The following is a 15,780-nucleotide window of genomic DNA, read 5'->3' as shown; positions in this document are numbered from 1 at the left end:
TAATCTATAATTTAATTAATTTTCCAGCGTGAGGAGTCAATGAAACGGCTATTAGAATGGAAACAGAGGATGTTACAATCACCGCTGACAAGGAAAAGCACTCCAGCTACCATATCTTTAGCCAGATCTTTGAATCAGAGTCGACAGTCTTTGCGGGCTGACCAGTTCAAGCCGAAAACATACCAAAATGCTTCCTACAATAGCTACTCTTCTGATGATGAAGGTATGTTTTACAGAAAGTTTAGTTAGATTTTAAAGTTAATGTTAATTTTGCCATGTAAGAGTGATGATAGACTTGAATAGAAATGCTAGAAAGGTTAGAAGCATGCTGATTTTGTTTGGTAAGTTGTCGATAAGGATCCATATTTTTAAAATGTTGCATGGTAAGATCCATTTGAATCCCCGTATTAAATTTATATTCTCTCCTTACTAAATAATTATAGTTACTTATATTTTTATCTATCATTTAAGTATATTGTGTAACCAAGCAGATAGTATCACATTTTATTAAACAATATAAAATATTTGATTAATATTACCAATTATAATTATGTATATCTTTCCGATTTCTTCCAACTTTGATTCCAATGTAACTTAGCTATCATTAAAACAATAATAATTGGGTGTATTTTACGTACATATAATAATAATCGTAGTATTATAAAATGGTACGTATACTTAAGTATGTATATTTTTAGCATAATAGATTTCTTAAATATTAAATAGATACCTAAGCCGTAGGAACAGTATTGTATTCATCAGATGTTATAATGACTTCGCTTTGCGGAAAGGAACCTTCCTGCCTGCTGGGAAAATGTGCCACTAACACAGATATATCTAACTTTGGTGGTGGGTTAACTATTTATGTTGGTAACAAATACGTGGTTAAAGTTCTAACCCATTATCCAGTAAACTAAATGTGTAAATACTAACTCATGGGTAGTGGTACGCTGTAGAAACACATTTGCAATGAACTATAAAAGAGATTTTGATATTTACCGGTTTCACTTTTGCACCCTAGAGGAAACGGCGGGCACTGAACTGCAAAAACCGAAAGAAATGCAGGCAGGAAGGTCCCTAAGAGAAAATCTAACAAGTCCTAACCCAATGCGACCTGTTTCCCCGCACGCGCCCTCCGACCAAAATAAACAACAAGTAGCATGTGACACAGTCGACGATTCTAATACTAGCAAAAATAAAGTGATAGATCCTTCAATGAACACTTATGAAAATATGTGTATTATCCCCACTGTAAATAAAGAAGAAAAAAATGAAGAAGAAACCTTAGTTGAAAATGATTACGAAAACCCTTACTCGAATATAGATGATTTTGAAGGTGATAAAGTTAAAAATAATGATGTTGATGAAGATGGCTACGAAACAAATGACAGTGAAGCTGAGTCTGAAACTCAAATGGAGTATACTGATAATGATTTAGATGAAGTGCTTCTTGAAACTGAAAAACAAACTAAATTATCAAATAAAGAATCTGAGACATGTAAAAAGGAAAGTGATGTTGTTGAAACACCTAAAATAGCTGAAGAAACTGAACCATCTACTCCTCCGGTAAATTCGGCTGAAGATCATTATTTGCCTATGAGCCCTAGAAAAAAATCTACAGTAGAACCAGCTCACAAAACTATTTTAGAGAACTTAAGTGTGTTTGATCATTCAATGTCTCATGGTTTTGAAGATAATCCTTACGTCTTAATGAATGTCGGTATGGATGAAGATGATTTGCAGACTTACGAAACGGTCTGTGTTAACAACGGAAAAGTAGAACCAGTTTATATGGAGTTAACTAATGATTCAGCTACAAACGCAAGCACTGAAATTAGTCCCGTTTCGACGATAAAATCAGTATCTGAGGCTGTAGCTAACTTTGCGGATACTAAATCTCATACTTTGAAAAGAAAGGGCGACAAAACGACTAAAGAGTCCTCATCCCCTACGGTGTTTAAATCTGATCAACACATTCATAGATTAAATTCTAGGTCTGACTGCTCCGACGCTGATGATGAGGGATCAAAAGAAATATCTCTAGATACACCATTTAATAGAATGAGTATTTCTGACACGTTTAGACCAGCCTCATACTATCTGGGTGGGAGCAGAAATCTCCTAGATATTCCAGATAGCTCCGATAGTGAAATATTTTCTCCACCTGCTCCCAGTCCACCCCTGTGTGAAGAACTTTCAGATGAAGCCCTATCAAAATACGTTCTCGACAAATTAGACCAATCCAATATGTCACAGGATAATTCCATATTAAAAATGTTAACAAGCGAAAACCAAAAAATGAATACGGTGAAAAGAAAAACAACATCTCTTATGATTTACGGGAGCAAAACATCCATCCACGATACTTTGTCTCGTGGCGAAAAAATACGCAATAGTAGAGCAAGCCTTAATGAGAAAAATAAGGCAAGCGAAGCGTCAACATCAAATCTACTGTGCAATTCTATTCTTGAACATTACAATTCTAGTCGTAGTATTGAGACTGATTCTCTTAGAAGTTATAATGCTGATAGGGGCTCCTCGAGGCTATCCTTGGAATCAGATATCAGCAGCAAGTTTGATATGCAGCCCTCTAATTATTCTTCAGAGGTTACTAGTCTTAACGAAAGTGAGTCAGCATTAGAGCTGCGCCATCTGAGTGGATATCGTGACATAGAAACAATAATGAAAAGACGGCCTGTTTCCGACGACTCTTTTTTTGACTTACCACCAGAAATGCCTGAAGGAAATGAAGCAACAGCAAATGTAGATTTAGATAGCTACCTGGGGAACTTGGAACAGGAACAAAGCCAAAGCAAAAGCAGCACTCATTGCCATTCAGGAAACTTATCATACAATAGTTCTATTGCAGATGAAAATGTTTTTTACAAAGATAACGTATCCAAAGCTGCGCATTTAGGGTGTCCCACTCATGTGCGATGCTCGAGTACACCAGTTGCCCAGACTAGCAGAACAAACACTACCGATATTCGCAAGAAAATTACGTACAAAAATATATCTGATCAACAATCTGGATACACGGGTTCACAAAGCTCATGTAGCTCTGCCGGGAAATCACCGATGTCTTATTACTGTAAAAGCTATGATGAAGAACAATTGCTAAGTAAAAACTTAAATGTAGCTGACAAAATCAAGAAAGTCGAGAGAGAAAAAATACAATTAAAATCTGGAACCGACCCAAATGTCTCGTCTCCTATCACCAGTTTCCACAGTAGAGAAAGTTCTACTGAGCACAGTGCACCTTACTATTATTCAGATCTATCTTCGCAGGAGCACATTAACATATTACCAACATCACATTTCCTTAAAAACACTAACATTCACCGCAAATTAAATAATCAAAGGCGTAGAGGACCTCTGCATAAGAAAAACGAAATATCTCACATACACAATCCCATTCATAGTAACAGGGTACTTATGACGGAACAACCTTTCGAGTTAGCAGCTGCTGCTAGGAGTATTTCCGTAGAATTTTTGAGCGCAGCTGATAAGGATCCTGAAATAGACATGAAGAATATTTACGAGTCGACTAGTGGCCGGATATCTAAGATACCAGAGACCATGGGGCTCCTAAGTTATGCTTGCAAACATAGTTCCAACAACGAAAGCTCTTCATCTGAATCATGTAATAGAAATGTTATAGCACAAGCAAGCAACTCAGTCAAGGCAAGCTCTACAAGCATATCGTCACCATGCAGCGAAAATTCATCTAATACTGTTTACTACGATGCTGAAGCAGATGCATGCGCGTATGAAAACTTATTGTGCCAAGCAGATAAACTCTGGGATGAAGATGCAGTTTGGAGGGATAACCTAAGAAGAGTGTCTCATAGACACGCGCGATCTATGGATGACCTTGATGCTTTGCCGGCGGAAACAACACCAACCCGTCGTATAAGTGTGGATACCTGTGCCATGAATAGCATTAAAAGAATAAAGAAAGATAAGAAAATAACAAGAAACGTTACGTATGTTAACACAGACATTCAAGATCAGGTTTTGAGGAGATTGGAGAATAACCCCAACTATCGGATAGTCTCTGATAAGGAAGATAAAGTTGAGGATGACGACGTTTACGTAAGTCTAGTGGAGAATACTGAGGTGGTGCAATCAGACGAGGGTGTTTACGAGCAGCTAGCAGTTGATTCTTCGGACAATTCACTAGTCATCCCTAGTGCACAGAACTATAGCACAGAAGAGAGGAGAAGACGAAAGTTTGAGATTGATAGGGAGAAGCTTAGGCAGTGGGATTTGATGTCGAGTGGTCTTATGAAGGGTGGGATGGGCGTGCGGGGTGCGGGCGCGATGGTTGAGGCTCTCTGTAGCACGGACAGTGGGGCCGACACCGCAAGCATTGAAGGTATCCTATAACAAACGGTCCCGTAAGGTACTTACAACGTAAGTTTCATTTTCTTCTTTAAAGCAAAGCAAAGTCATTATGATTGTAGTATTACCTATGTAAATAATTGGCACTGTTAGCAAACAAAAGGGACAAAACAAGATAAGGTGTAAATAAAAGTTTTCAGCATGCAAAATTTAACACTGTAATATGACTGTAATTTATGATTGTAAATAGTAATGGACGTGCTAATGATTACGCGCATTGATATTGTTTGATTGATTAATTTCATTCAACAGACACTTTATCCTGTTTTCAACTTCTCAAAAATATGTATCTTTATAATCTTAATTTTGTTGGTCGCCATCGACACCTCAATTTATATTGCTTTTTATTTTTTAGCTTCAATGACAATGACCGGCGCGAATCAGGAACAGAACACAAATAACATAGCAAACCAACAAGCATTGTCAAAGAAAGCTTTCCTCGGAAGCAACACATCAATCGGACGAACCAACAGGGATTCCAATATACCAGTGCGGGCAGTCAGCCCCCGGGTCCGTTGGGTCGAGGATAAACACCAAAACGACCACTATGGATCCCAACAGATGTCTGTATCTCAACAAAATGTAAGTATCTTTCACAATCATTATAACATTAGGTACATTGAAAGGCTATCATTAGTATCTCCAAGCACCTTTAAGTCTGAAAAGCTATATAAATATACATACATCTTATGATGTTTTTGTGCATACTTAATTCAGAATTTAAGCATAATAGACAATTAAGGGATCTAGATCTTGGTGTAATCATGTGTATTTATTTTAGCTGCATCAAATGTCATCCACTGAGGACTCGTGGGCAAATGCTCGGTCTCCGTCTAGGGCTTCTCAGCAGCCAATCAGAGCTGTCAGTCCAAGAATTCGCAGAAACACTGAAAACGACGACATGGTAAGTATTTTCTAATCATCTACAAAATCATTAATTTTGTTGCATTTGTTTTAGTATTGTACTCAATCACGTACTTTCATCGTGCCACTTCACTTTTTGTTTTCATTGTTGTTTGTGTCATCCACATTTTTAGTTTTTGTTATTTTTTGTTGCTCATTATTAGCACCGGGAGTCAGCTGGTCAGCCGACACTGTCCGAAGTACCGACAGCAGGAGAACTCCTTGGAAGAACTCATGAAGAGTTGGTTCTTCTGCTGATTCAGTTGAGAAGAAGACACGCCGCCACGCATAGGGCCATTGAACAATGCTGCGCACAGATCACTAGTACTGAGGTGCTTGTTTCATTTCATTTTAGTTTTATTTTAGCTTTTGTATCTTTTTGATTAGTTAGTTAATTACATTTTAAAATAAATGACTGTCACCGTGGGTGTAATATGCATACTAATATGAAAAATCTTGTATTTTATTCAGGACTGCCTAAGCTCACTGAAAGCAATGGAGCGAGAAGAGAGCTTGCAACGTCTGGACCAGCTGAAAATGCAGCTGATGGAACTAGAACACCAGTATGAGAAGAGCAAGCCACTGGTCTCGTTGGTAGATAACATGGTGAAGCTGGGGTCTCTGTATAACCGACCCGGGTCCACTATGGAGAGACTCGAGAGGAATCAGAGGTTGAGACATAAGGTGCTGGCTGAACACGCTATGGAACAACAAAGGTTTGTTGAAATTCCAAATTTATCAAATTGCAATATTTACAAAGTGTATAAAAAAGCTACCTAAAGATGATAGTGTTAAATATTTGAAAAAAAAAAGAAAATTCTGTAGTGGATAAAATCACTACATACCTACTCGTAATATAAAGCGTAGTCGCTCCCCTCGTCTGTCTGTATGTATGCAAGTGTGTATGCTTAGATCTTTTACGTAACGGATTTTGATGCAGTATTTTAATGCAGTAATTTAATAGTAGGAAGGTTTACAACTAATTTAGCGTGGAAGATAATAATAGAATGATTAATTAAATTAATTGCAGATGGCTGGAAAGCGCGGCAGCAGGCAAACCGCTAGAAACAGAAGCGGCGCGGGCCAGAGTGGCGGAGCTGTGGGCACTGGAGCAAGAGTTGGCTGACGAGGCATCGATACTGAAAGGGTTAAAGACCGACAAAGATGCTATTGAAAATCTGCTTTCTGGTTAGTGACGCTTATATTTTATCGTATACCTAATAAGGCTCGTTTCACCATGGCTACCTCTGGGATAACGACATGAGGTCACTGTTTAAAAAATAATTAGAGAACATCATATCTTTTATCGCAAAGGTATACTTGTGGCTATAGTCACTATTGAAAAGTTGTAAAACAATCCCTTACTATTAAAAATATATTTACCAACAACAACAACAACAAATTATACTTACCTGCTGTTGCGTAGCCAGCGAGCGTTGTTCCTACTTATAATGTCTTCTCCTGAAATTCATAGGTTCAAAATGATTAGTTTTAACTAATTTTCAGGTGTCCGCAACAAATTCAGCGGCATGCAGGTGGCGGACTCCCGCGGCGAAGACTTAGAGGCCGAGCTGGCGAGGGTCCATGCCATGTTGACGCTCAATTCTAAGGTTTATAAGGTTTTCATCTATAACTGCACATTTATTTTGACCTCTCTCTACTACTTCTGTCGCTTCAGCACTTTGGTTCTGGGTTTTTGGACTAGATTTGTATTTTGTTTGCTGGTTTCTTTTGGATTTTTTATTGTTTGTACTTAGTAGATTTGATTTATCTTTGGTTCTTTCACATTCAACAAAATTGGTTTATCTCTGTAATTTAATTTATGTATGGAGTTCATGCATGCAAGTATACATATAAACACTATTGATTTTATAATAAGTGCAAATGTAAATTTAGAATATTGCTTAATTTGTGTAGTTAATTGCTTGATTACCTTTGTGTTTGTCTGTGAGCATGCTTCAAATAACCGCACTATCTCTGAAATAACCCACCCACGCCTTCAACCTCGCATCCTTCTAACTGGCCTTCTGTCACAACAGAAACTGGAGCAGACAGTGGCTGACAACGCGAGGCTGGAAAGAGAGCTGATGCAGTTGCGCAGAGCGTTACACGCACAGAGGAATAATGCCACGCACACGCCGCAACCAGCTACGGCTATGCTGGAAGACGGTGAGATTCTGTTATGGATACTTGATGTTTTAAAATGTAAAGAAATGGACTTGTAGATGAGCTATAATACCTTAAAGTTTTCAATGTAAACATGGCTAAGAGAGATAATTTTGCCTTACTTTGACTTCTTGGGGTTGTTCACGGTTTTCCACCTTTGTGTACAATTTATTTCTTAGATAAAAAAAACAGTTCTATATACAAGGAAACACAATAATAACATGGTTACAGCTTAGTTCTAGGATTAGCCCAACCTTATGCGACAGTCTGATCAAATGAGTACATAATATATCATATATATTATAAAACCATCATACATTTACAATAACCGTCTTGATTACGATCTAACATGAAACTGACAATACAACTACAGCTTTACTACTACTATAGCCTTACTATATGACTAAAACCCTACCTCGTCTTTACAGAAGTGTCGCGCGTACAACAGCTAGTATCAGCGCTGCAGCGTCAGAGACAGGAGCTGAGCCGCGCCGTGAGACACCTCACGCAGCAGTCACGAGCTCTGCAGACAAGCCAGCACAACAATATGCCCAGTACGTTTGTAGATTATGTTGCTAGAGTTTACTATTAGAGTGCCTGTCCACCAGTGTGGAGCGGGGTGCGGGGTAAAAATCATCCAATGAGCGGAGCGCAAATTACATGAGCGTAGTTTTTATGCTATCTCATTGGTCAATTTCTCCGCTTCGCTCCATCGTTCTGCACTTGTGGACAGGCAGCCTTAGATCTGGTTTCCACTAAGCCGACATAACTGGCTTGAATAGCTGGCTCTGTAAAGAGCTCTTCAAACCAAGCCAGCCTGGTATCAGCCCTGCAGCGTCAGGCAGGAGCTGAGCCGCGCCGTGAGACACCTCACGCAGCAGTCGCGCGCGCTGCAGACATCACAGCACAACAATATGCCCAGTACGTTTGTAGATTATGTTACTAAAGTTTACTCAATGTGCCTGTCTACTAGTGTGGAGGGGGGTGCGAGGCAAAAATCATCCAATGAGCGGAGCGTAAATTACATGAGCGTAGTTTCTATTCAATCTCATTGGTCAATTTCTGCGCTCCGCTCCATCGTTCTGCACTGGTGGACAGGCAGCCTTAGATCTGGTTTCCACGAAGCCAACGCTGGCTACCAATAGTACTGGCTTGGATGGCTGGCTAGCGTGGCCTGGTGTAAAGAGCTTTTCGAACCTAGCCAGCCTGGTATCAGCCCTGCAGCGTCAGAGGCAGGAGCTGAGCCGAGCCGTGATTTCTGTGATCGACACACATCGCTTACCTACACCAGATTCCCGTTGTTGTATTCTTACATGTCCATACAATTTTAATGAAAATAATATTACTCATACTGTACTTTACAGACCACAAGCAACAGCAACAACACCAGAACCGGCGGCCAATCACTGCCTGGCAAGAGACCAACTTGGACACCGGCCATACTACGGACCACGGCCAGGCTATGGACCACGGCCAGTCCATGGACCACGGCCAGATGGACCACGGGGACTACGACTACGGACGAGGTCACTACGAGCAGGAGATGCCGTTGTATGTGGATACCAGAGGAGTGGGGGACGTGGGGTCACCGCCGACTAGTGACGATATGCAGCTGAATGGATTCCGTGAGTTGCTTTCTTGATCTTTATATTCTGGGTTCAATCGTTTATACTTCCATCCCATCCATCTTCGAAATAGATTTATAAAAATAATTTGGATTTGGATACAGATTTATGTACCTACTTATACAGATATAAGTATGCCACAAGAACAAGAACACTTCTTCAATCTTTTCCCAATACAGTTCTTTTAGTACACTTGGCCTTATTTGATCATAAATATCGTTCCACCTTAAGTTTCTCTTACCTCTAAGCAATATGACCGCCTTTTGTACCATGTTAGTATTTGTATCTTGTTTGTGCATAAATAAAGAATACTTATCTATCTTTTTCACAGCGAACCTATCCAACGTGGAAAAACAAGAGATCAAAACAGTCCGCATAGTGAAACGAGAGAGCGAGCGACGTCAGCGCGACCGTGACCGCTCTCTCCAACCAATGGCCGACTGGCCCGGATCCGCTCTCACAGCCAACCTCGACCAGTTCTTAGAGGAAGAGCTCATCCAATCCATGCAGCCTCCAAACTACGGACGAGCTTCTTCCGTCCCAAGAAACACGGATTTCAGCAAATTCGAAGAGTACTACTCCAAACCTCAGCAGAACGAACCGCCTAACTACTTGAAGCTGAATAACATGACGTCATCCATGGAACTAAGCCCTAAATTCCCTTCAAGCCCGTCGTTGTCCAACTACGATTTCTCCCAAAACATTTCTTCTCTAAGCAGCAGTTATAATAAGAACTACGATCGCTCTGGCTACGATAGAACCATATCTGTGTCAACGCAGTACTTAAACAGTCCGACGGATAGTGCCAGAACTCTGACCAACGACCCCCTGTCTAAAACCAGCAGCATCGGCAGTTTGACAAGGTCCCACATGGAGTTGTCTCCGATATTCAAGAGCGAAGCTGCTAAACAGATTATAACGGAGATGTCAGATGGCACGAAGAATGGCTCGATGCAGAGACGCCAGCCGAAGGAGAAAAGGAGGCATAACACCGTTCCCCACCATTTGAGCGCAAAGACTTTGAACGAGATGCCGAAGGAAATGTTCAATCCAGATGTAAGTATATTATTTTTTTTAACCTAGAGCTGGTAGGTAGTAGGTAGTGGTTAAATGAGGAAGGTAAATGATAAAATATTTTGGGGCTCCTTGGAAGAAGCCAATATTCTGCCGTGGAGGATTGCGGGCTCATGATTGATAATATTATATTCTAACTGTATTTAACATGGACAATACTGGGTATGAGTAAGAGTAAGTGATATTATACGAGTACTTAGCCGAAAAGGGGTGAGACTCAGGGGGTTATTCTGAACTCACTTTTGCCTGTGTATCTAAAAGCTCTCTCTAACCATTGCCCCTTCCTCTCTTCAGAAACTCGGCCGCTCCCTAGACGACACAGACATGGAGCGCGCGCTGCGGGCGCCGCCCGACGTGGTCCGGTCGGCTATAGTGCCGCAGCGATACGCAGAGAACACCATAGATCAGCTGTTGGCGGCGCCGCAGAAGATACTCATACCGGAGCGGTATATTCCTGAGAGGGTTCGTACTTTTTACTTCTTTTATAGGTACTGTTGGTATTTTTTAACGGGATACTCTATTGGATTCGAGGAATTTTGATTGAGTGTCACTTGATGCTTTCTAGCTATGTATAGATGCGGACTAGCTATTTGTAAATGTCCTGTTTCTACATCCACACAATGTCGGTTAGGTGTATAATTTGTATAATTACCTACTATTATAACTGTAACGTCATCAATGTATTGAATACCTTTCCTATTAAATTGCAGCCTCCAGAATTATCTCCCGAAGAACAACAGAAACGAAAAGAAAAAGTGGAGTCGATCAAGAAGATGCTCTCAAGTTCATCAGCTGATCAAAGCAAGGTATGAAAATATTTATATCAAATATCATCATAATTATTATGCTTGGATCATATTTCTCTCTTCAAATAAAAATTGGAACTTCTTTTTATTAAGTATATCGGGCAATGCATCGGGAATATTGGAGATATTAATTATTCATCTAAGCCACTACAAATTTTAAAAAAGTTAACTGGCTGTCTAAGGCCAAACCCACAGATCTACCACACAAACTATAAAAAGTTTCAATTTTTCAATTCTTCATTCAGCATCCTTCGTTTCATTCTTGCACTGCTTTCTGTTTCATCTTTACTGCCTCAAAAACATTATTCGCCGTCACATTTTCGCACATCGTCACACTCATTCACTTTTACGATCAATTTCATACCTACCTACAACTTATCCATTTCTAACAAACCCATTTTAGATGATCATTAACACACCTTTCATACATATTCTGCACTTACACTATGGCATTCATACATAATATCTTGCTTTCTCTGTGATCTTGAATGACTTGCAACATTCTTGCCTTTCGCATGTTCTCTTCTTCATTAGATAATAAGCGACCTAAAAATAATGTATCATGAACTGAATACAAATATTACCGAAACTGTTTATAGACAAAACTACCTATTCACTTTAGCATTTTTGAAACGAGTTAAAAGCGAACTTTTTTATGTCTAGGTTCTTAACTAAGAACACAATTTTGTCTGTAAACATTTGAAGGCTTCAACCTAGTTTAGAATATTGGCTGTAACATAGCACTTAAATGTATGCTATATTTGTATCCTTATCAAGAGCCCTGATGATGAGGAGAAGAAGCAACGCGTACACCTGCTGCAAATGAACCAGATCTTGGCTAAGCAGGTTACAGAGATGAGCAAAATCATTGCAGGTAAGAAAATTTAGATTTTAATGATATTTTGATTATCCTCTTGTGTTTTTTTGTCCCTCTGTCTTGATTCCTTGGAGAATGTATTGAATTTAGTTGGATTTACTTAAATATCACCATCATATTTCATAAAATTCAATACATTACTTTTGAATATAATGTTTTTTGGTGTCTTAACATTACTATTTAAAGCAGCATCTGCATTAATTTTAATACCAAGTGCATTTTAGTTTGTTTTGTGTTTGCACCGTTTTACTTCCCTTACTACCTACCATTGAGGTTCGCTGATCTTATCTGTACATCTCTATATTATTTTTATTATAATTTGATAAAATACAAAGATAAGCTTGTGTTATATGCATAAGATCAGAAAGCCTTAACGAATCTAACTAATCAGCTGTGTCCACGCATGTAACAACATAAGCTTGATGTCGTGTGTTTGTCGCATCTTCAACAGGAACCAACGAAGGGCCGTCCACAACCAACTGATCAGCCTCACAAACCTCACCTTTAAACCAGTTACCATAGAGATCACTTTCCCTTACCATTACATAGAATATAAGAACAACTAAATTGGATGAAACACCCCAATTGGATGCGAATGAACCCTGGAGTGTGTGCGGCATGGTCATGTTTTTTTGCATTTTGTTTGTGAGTAGTTTTTGTTTTATTTGTTTTCTTATAAGCATTTTGTCCTCCTTTCAGAGTATGCTCATTATTCTTAACTTCTCTTTCTTAAATATCTTATTCACTTGAATTACATTAATATTTGTTAAACTACCTACACCCGAAGATTTTGAAGTACGTTTACTTTCCTTACCATCATCTAACATAGTAAATTCAAGGAATTCCTAATTTGTATGCTCTTTATTCAGCAAATGATTAAGAAAATATTTCTTCTCCCCGAAACAGTTAAAGCTTTAGAAGAGATGCCGTCACAAGACAACTGCAACGATTGGGACGACCGTTCACCGGACGTTGAGCTGCCGATTTACCAACAACGCGACAACTTCTTCACATAAATTGATATCGAATGTACTTTCCATGGCGTCCCTTGACTTATTTACAAGCTCAATATTAAAACATCATCTGACATCAGAGATTGTGGAAATAGACACTTTTTCCTACATGATGTACCTACTTATCCTTATTGTAGAGGTAACTATATGTATCAAAGATTGTGCAAATAGACTCGTTTTTCCATTACGAATGTTATTGGATATATATGGAAACTTACTTAGATATAATCAAACATTTGACATATTGATTTCGATTGTTGTTTAAAACAAGTGTGTAGATTAACCAAAACTAACACGTTTGTAATACAGCACGTTTACATATTACCGATATTATGTGTATGATAGTGTATTTCAGTGTTGATAATATTGGCTTCAATATCTATGACACGGCATTGGATAGAACAAACAGTTTTATTATTAACGTTCCCCAGTTCCCACCTCTTGGAGATTTTCAGAGAGGTAAAAGTCTCGGAAAATAATATTGCCGAGTGTCATTTGTTTTGCAACAAACATCTCAATGATATTATTACTTATATTAATGAATATTTTGCAATAACAATAACAAATACTTAAATAAAATGATTTGCCGATGCAGATTTAAATTGTTAAAAAAGGATGCCATAATAATTTTCCGTGATACCCTGAAATGTGTGATGCTTACAACATATCCTGACAAATATCGTTACTGCACATTTGCAGTTAAATGCTAGGATATTTTAGATTTTTTACTACATACATTATATTATAATATATCTAGCTATAGTATGCTATTTCAGTTACTATAATTGAACTTGAGTTAGTATCTATCTATTAGCTGTACTTGAAATACATTCCTGTTTATAGCGGTTTTTATCTTATTTATTGCGGCCAGTTTTTGTATTCATTTCTACTTAGATATGTAGGTACTTAATAATGTATTTAATGAAAGTCTTCTGAACAGGCCTTGAACTACTTAACTTAGTGGGTAATATATTAATAATAGAAATGTAGATGATAAAATAAACGATGCCATTTTAATCAAATATTTACTTAGATTTAATGATAAAAGCACAGTTTAATATTAAGTTTGGACGAATTATAATGCGTTTTAGTATTTTTCGTTTTGTGTACTTATTATTATTTGTATCTATTGTATTGTACTATATTTAGTTTTAAGTTGAACCTGAGAGATCAAAATATGTTGTAATTTATTAAGTTATTATAAATATCTTTAGTTTGTTAGATGTTAGGTTGAATAGAAACTTACAAATATATTATGTATACTTACCATATAAATTGTGTACTTAGATAATAACCTACACCTTAGTTTGTCAATTGTACTCAAATATTGGATCTTATGAAAAAACGTTCGATAAATAATCAAAGTTAAAAGTGACTAATTATAATGTAATGTTGCTTCTCTTGTTATCCTAGATTAGCTGGAATGAGACTGAAATATAGACCTTATTATATACATAACTAAAAAGTTTTTTACTAATCAAAAAACTATGACGGCTCGAAAATCAGGCAAAACATCTCAGATCCAGCAATAGATGCATTGATGTAGCAAAAGTTATCATATTTGTCTAGATAAATGGTTGTATTTATAAGCATAGAGTGCAATGTGGTGGTAAAATCCAAAATATGTTTGGACATCGTCCCTATAGGCGTTTTTCAAAATATGTATCCACTTATATCTACTCATACCAGTATAATGCAAGTGTATTAGAATTTGTGCCTAACGTAAAGGTTCATAATAATATAATGTGCTCTATTCTATTCTCTGTGGGGGTGTAAGTACCTGCACCTGGCTCTCTCGAGTGGAACCTTTGTGCATATCCCCAAGGTTATTTATTTTTATTATTTATTTATTTATAAACATTGCAGTGATACATAGGGTACAGAAGAATTCCCACAAAACCAATATTTTTGGTTTGACTGTGGGTAAACGGTGACATTTTAATTAAGCTGTTATTTAAAAATTAACAAAATAAACAATATATTGACTGTGTCAAGTGTTGGGTTAACAACACTGGCAAAATGGAATATTTCATACAACGTTTTTCATGTTACATTGTTGTACACAGGTAACTATGAAATAGAAAATAAGAAGCACCATTCTTCCCGTTAGCTGCAAATGTTCAATACAATAGAAAATTAAGGGCCAATTTTTAAAAGTCTATTAAAAAGCTTTAAACTTGTATATCCAATTGCGATTATGACTTTCCCTTTAACGGTATTTAACTTATTAACTAACTAGGCCGAAAGTATGTTGCGGCATTAGCTGTAGCTATATACCTACTATATTATGGCAAATTATATATACTTAAATGTAATGAAACTACACTTGGCATGAAATAATTTGACCCGCCCACCTAGGTATATCTTATTTTAGTTGCAGAAATATGTGGTTGTTTTTTAATGCCCGTTTAGAAAGTGATTAAGATTCCATCTACTATATCCATATATTCTGCATATTAAACAATTATAGTACTTACTTACTATATATGTCTTGCTTATACAATATTATACATGTGGAATGTACGTACATTTAACAAAAATGATCCGGTTGCTGAGAGAAATACCAAGTTAAGGGTCGGGATCCCGATTTATTCCATGTCAAGTGGTTGTGGTAATGTATCATCATATCCGTAGATGGTTGTTTACAATATAATATAACTATTTAACACCCTAGATTCTGACTGAATTAATTTCTGGCTGGATGTTGCCATATCCAAATAGTGCACTATTATGCCGCAGTAAATAAAATTAACTCTTAAAACTAAACCTTACACATACGATTGTTATACTTACTTAGATCTTGATCACAACATACTCAGTAAAATAATTCGGCGTATGCAAAGAAATCCATTCATTATCGATAACACTATTCAATGCGGGCTTGTCAACACCTTTAATATAGAGAAACGTTG

At 37.6% G+C, this 15,780-nt stretch overlaps 1 protein-coding gene across 6 annotated transcripts in view; it reads left to right on the top strand.

The window, feature by feature from the left end:
• The window catches only part of LOC105389015, a 60,108-nt gene extending 46,924 nt beyond the window's left edge, over positions 1-13,184 (top strand). For 3 of the 6 annotated variants that reach the window (XM_048622314.1, XM_048622313.1, XM_048622315.1), the window contains 3 exons: positions 28-223; positions 1,022-4,416; positions 4,760-4,901. In XM_048622314.1, the coding sequence (XP_048478271.1) occupies positions 28-223; positions 1,022-4,389 (3,564 nt within the window). In that variant the 3' untranslated portion in view covers positions 4,390-4,416; positions 4,760-4,901. Of the gene's footprint in view, positions 1-27; positions 224-1,021; positions 4,417-4,759; positions 4,987-5,185; positions 5,309-5,778; positions 6,024-6,337; positions 6,496-6,813; positions 6,927-7,346; positions 7,477-7,901; positions 8,028-8,837; positions 9,099-9,429; positions 10,155-10,466; positions 10,635-10,882; positions 10,979-11,755; positions 11,853-12,306; positions 12,501-12,761 lie in introns of those variants that run through there. The other 3 variants (XR_007266513.1, XM_048622317.1, XM_048622316.1) reach the window with 3 other exon arrangements.
• Positions 13,185-15,780: the final 2,596 nt, after the last annotated feature.

Source organism: Plutella xylostella, chromosome 7 (genome assembly GCF_932276165.1).
Source record: "Plutella xylostella chromosome 7, ilPluXylo3.1, whole genome shotgun sequence".
Classification (NCBI taxonomy): Eukaryota; Metazoa; Arthropoda; class Insecta; order Lepidoptera; family Plutellidae; genus Plutella; species Plutella xylostella.
This window is presented reverse-complemented; position numbering and strand designations above follow the sequence as displayed.